Source organism: Dipteris shenzhenensis, chromosome 20 (assembly GCF_047967505.1).
Source record: "Dipteris shenzhenensis isolate YYH24624 ecotype China chromosome 20, Dip_SZ_1.0, whole genome shotgun sequence".
Taxonomy (NCBI): domain Eukaryota; kingdom Viridiplantae; phylum Streptophyta; class Polypodiopsida; order Gleicheniales; family Dipteridaceae; genus Dipteris; species Dipteris shenzhenensis.
Window position 1 is genome coordinate 28271186 of NC_141615.1, and position 3170 is coordinate 28274355.

General features: G+C 47.9%; 1 protein-coding gene across 2 annotated transcripts; it reads right to left on the reverse strand.

Annotated features, from left to right (window-relative positions):
- Positions 1-236: 236 nt before the first annotated feature.
- LOC147889494 (cation transporter HKT1;3-like) lies at positions 237-2668 on the reverse strand. Of its 2 annotated transcripts, none has more exons than XM_087391773.1 (3): positions 1543-2668; positions 890-1129; positions 237-798 (listed from the first exon to the last, which is right to left on the reverse strand). In XM_087391773.1, exons 1-3 carry the CDS (start codon positions 2658-2660, stop codon positions 498-500), a joined length of 1659 nt encoding a protein of 552 aa, XP_087247899.1. In that variant the 5' UTR covers positions 2661-2668; the 3' UTR covers positions 237-497. The 2 variants fall into 2 exon arrangements, with proteins under 2 accessions (XP_087247899.1, XP_087247898.1); XM_087391772.1 differs by having other exon boundaries at positions 1270-2668.
- Positions 2669-3170: the final 502 nt, after the last annotated feature.

Genomic DNA, 3170 nt, shown 5'->3' on the forward strand with positions numbered 1-3170 from the left:
CAAGACTGGCCCCTTTACCCTAGTGCACGTCATTTGCTTTCTTTTACATCCAAAAGAAGGTCATTTGCTTTCTTTTGCATCCAAAAGCGTTCGCTTTACCGCTGTACTAGGAGGCAGCTAGTGCAAGTCATTTGCTTTCTTTTGCATCCAAAAGTAGGTCATTTGCTTTCTTTTGCATCCAAAAGTGTTCGCTTTACCGCTGTACTAGGAGGCAGTTAGTGCCCACGTGCAGTTGTGCAGGTGGAAAAAGTGAGGAGTAAAGGAAAAAAAAGTTGACAAATACAGTATTTACACGTTTCCATCACCATGTCAATAATGTAAGAGCCTCAAGGAGTTCTTGGAAATGCTACTTAGCTATGGGGGGGAAGAGGAAATGCTACTGAGCTATGTCGGGAGGCCCCTGTGTTTACAAAAGAAGCTGCATCACCAACACATCAATCAGCTTAGCTATGGCGGAATTGCAACTTAGCTATGGCTATGGCTGAATTGCAACTTAGCTATGGCGGGGAGGAGGAGGGGATTGCCCGGTTATCGGGAAGAGCCGCCTGTGTTTGCCCAGAAGCATCGCTAGCACCAGAATCAGCAAAGCTATGGCGGGGAGGAGGAGCGATTGCCCAGTCCACGTTGTCTGGAAGACCCCTGTGTCTTCCCAGAAGCATCACCACCACCAGAATCAGCTTTCCGCAGGTGCTCCACCTTCCTGAAAGGCTGTAGGGCACATCGTTGCATACCCCCCGCCTTGTCGCTTGCCTCAAGCTGCAGCTGTATCCCATCGACAGCCCCACGTTCCCATACGCACTGTTTCACCCACCCAGCATTTCCCAGAATGAGCTCCAACGCATCCACCTTCATCAATCATCTCATCACTAGGAAACTTTTGCATGTTTACCTCACCACCTCGAACATGATGTTGAAAATCGAATAGTTCAGCGGATCGTCCTGATTCGCATTTCTCTCCGCTATGCAGATGAAGAAGATCGCCACGAACAATTGGACGGAGTCCCGAGTGAGGAGCCTCCTCGATTGCACGTAGATATCCTTCTGAGGATTTGTCAGCGAGCCCTCCGTTCGCGTAATTGGCTCCCTGCTGCGTTGTCGCGTGACATACACGGGATACACTGCTAAGTACCTGCATGAGGCTCCCAATTATAAGCAAGGTTTTCATTTGACCCATGAATCTAACAATACGCCCGCCCGCCGGCGCCCACATTCAACAACTAGAGCAAGAGCGAGCGAGCGAGAGAGAGAGAGAGAGCGGTTTTCCTTTACATCATGCAGATTGAAAGAACCAAGGTTGGCGCCGATAAGGTCGCAACATTTATCACAGTCATCCCGGCAGTCCTAGTCGCTATCGATTGGAATAAGCCGTCCACGAGCTTATAATCAGCACCTAGCCCTTCTAGAGCTGGTGAATTCCAGTCTAACAAGCAGATGCAGAGCATCTGTGCCGCGTTGAATGCCACCACTGTTAAGACTAGCCACAGAGTCTCGTTGCGGGGAAATAAGTGAGTGTAGCATCTACGGGGATTCTTCAACAAGTACCTCAAAATCAGCTTCTTCTTTCCACTTGCACATTTGTAGAGTAGCCATATGACTAAGCGCAGAGTCGGTGCAAATAGTGTATTTCCGAGCAGGATTAGCGCACTAAAACAGATCAACAAAAGAGGTGATCTCTGAAACTGTAGCAAATTGTCGTCCAGAAGTATGAATCCTGCGTTAGCAAAGCAGGAGACCGTGGAAAACAGGGAAAAGAAGCTCTGATTGACGTGCCTGTGCTCGAGAATGGGAGATGCCTCTGGGCTACCCAGAATACACAGCTGGGAGATTGTGAAACCAATCATCTGAGCTACCAGAAAATAGATCACTACTACCCAGCTTAGCATTTTCAATGCTTCCTCCTCGGTTCCTCTGAGCTGTTTCTGTGCGTCTGCAGACTCAACGACGGATTTTTCAGGATGCAATGCTTTGGTACCTGCAGCGCAGGGAGACTCAAACGGTACTGCAATTTTAATCCTGTGCTCCAGTCCCTTCCCTTCTCCCTCAGGTAGGACCATGCACGATCTTCTTTCAGCCGTGTTACGTTCGAAGCTGGTCTTTAGTAGGGGCATCGACCTGGCTCTCCGAACGCCAGGATCCTGTCGTGCCGGACTGCGTTGCCATTGATCAAGCAAAGGGAGGGAGATGCGGCAGGCATCGGAGGAAGTAGCGCTCCGCATGAGGAGAGGTATAATGGAGGTGAAGCTCTGGCTACCCAAGACCATAAGCAGGAGGAGCGTGATCTGATCCAAGAGGGACAAGCGGTGCATCTCGAGGCCAACGAGGCCAGTGACGGTGAGGGCGGAGACAGAGTTATAGAGGGCATCGATGAAGGGGAGGGGGGGGGAGGGGGGAGGCTTAGAGGAGAGCCAGAGGGAGAAGGAGCCGAGGAAAGAGAAGAGGAGGAAGTAAGCAAGGTGGAGACGAAAGAAAGAGCATCGATTTTGGATACAATCAATGAATGCTTTACAAGCTTTTGCTGTGAGTGATTGTGTGGTGAGTCCAACGCAATACAAGCACTTCACCCACCTTCTTTGCATCCATCCAAGGCCAAGCCTCACGTAGTATAAGCACTTCTCCCACCTCCTTTGCATCCATCCAAGGCCTAGGCTCACGCCAATCATGCCTTACGTTAGCCTTTTGCTCCACACATCCCTCCCTTCTCACTCCTTATTTATAGAGTTCAAGTGTATACCTAGGTACCCAAGATTGAATTTGGGGGCAATTAATTATTTTGTTTGTCCCCCAATAATTTGGGAGGGGATTTAATAAGGGAGGGGCATTAAACAAGGACGTACACTTGAGATTACTTCTCAAGGACATAGGGGAGGGAGGCTTTATAATAATATTATAAGGAACTAATCATATTATGTTATTTGTAGCTTGATGATAGGGTTCACACTTTGGAAAAGTAAGGTATTGGTTTCAAATATTTTCTCTAAAGTTTAAGGAAGCCCACCTTGCACATAGTCCATGCATAAATATATTAAGCCATAGAATAATATAGCCTAATTAAAGCATAAATAAATTAATCCACAGATAAGCATAGGTTAATTAAGCCTCCACTCACCAAAACTAATTGAAAATGGTGAATAGGAGAGTTCATGGTATATGTGCTCACATTTTAACAGGAG

What these genes read in the sequence shown, in the direction of transcription:
- LOC147889494 (XM_087391772.1), bottom strand. Translation starts at nt 2,660, where the DNA reads ATGATTGGCGTGAGCCTAGGCCTTGGATGGATGCAAAGGAGGTGGGAG. An exon ending in GTTCTTTCAATCTGCATGAT is followed by an intron (nt 1,130 to 1,269) that starts GTAAAGGAAAAC and finishes AGCCTCATGCAG; the next exon opens with GTACTTAGCAGTGTATCCCG. An exon ending in ATCATGTTCGAGGTGGTGAG is followed by an intron (nt 799 to 889) that starts GTAAACATGCAA and finishes TGGGTGAAACAG; the next exon opens with TGCGTATGGGAACGTGGGGC.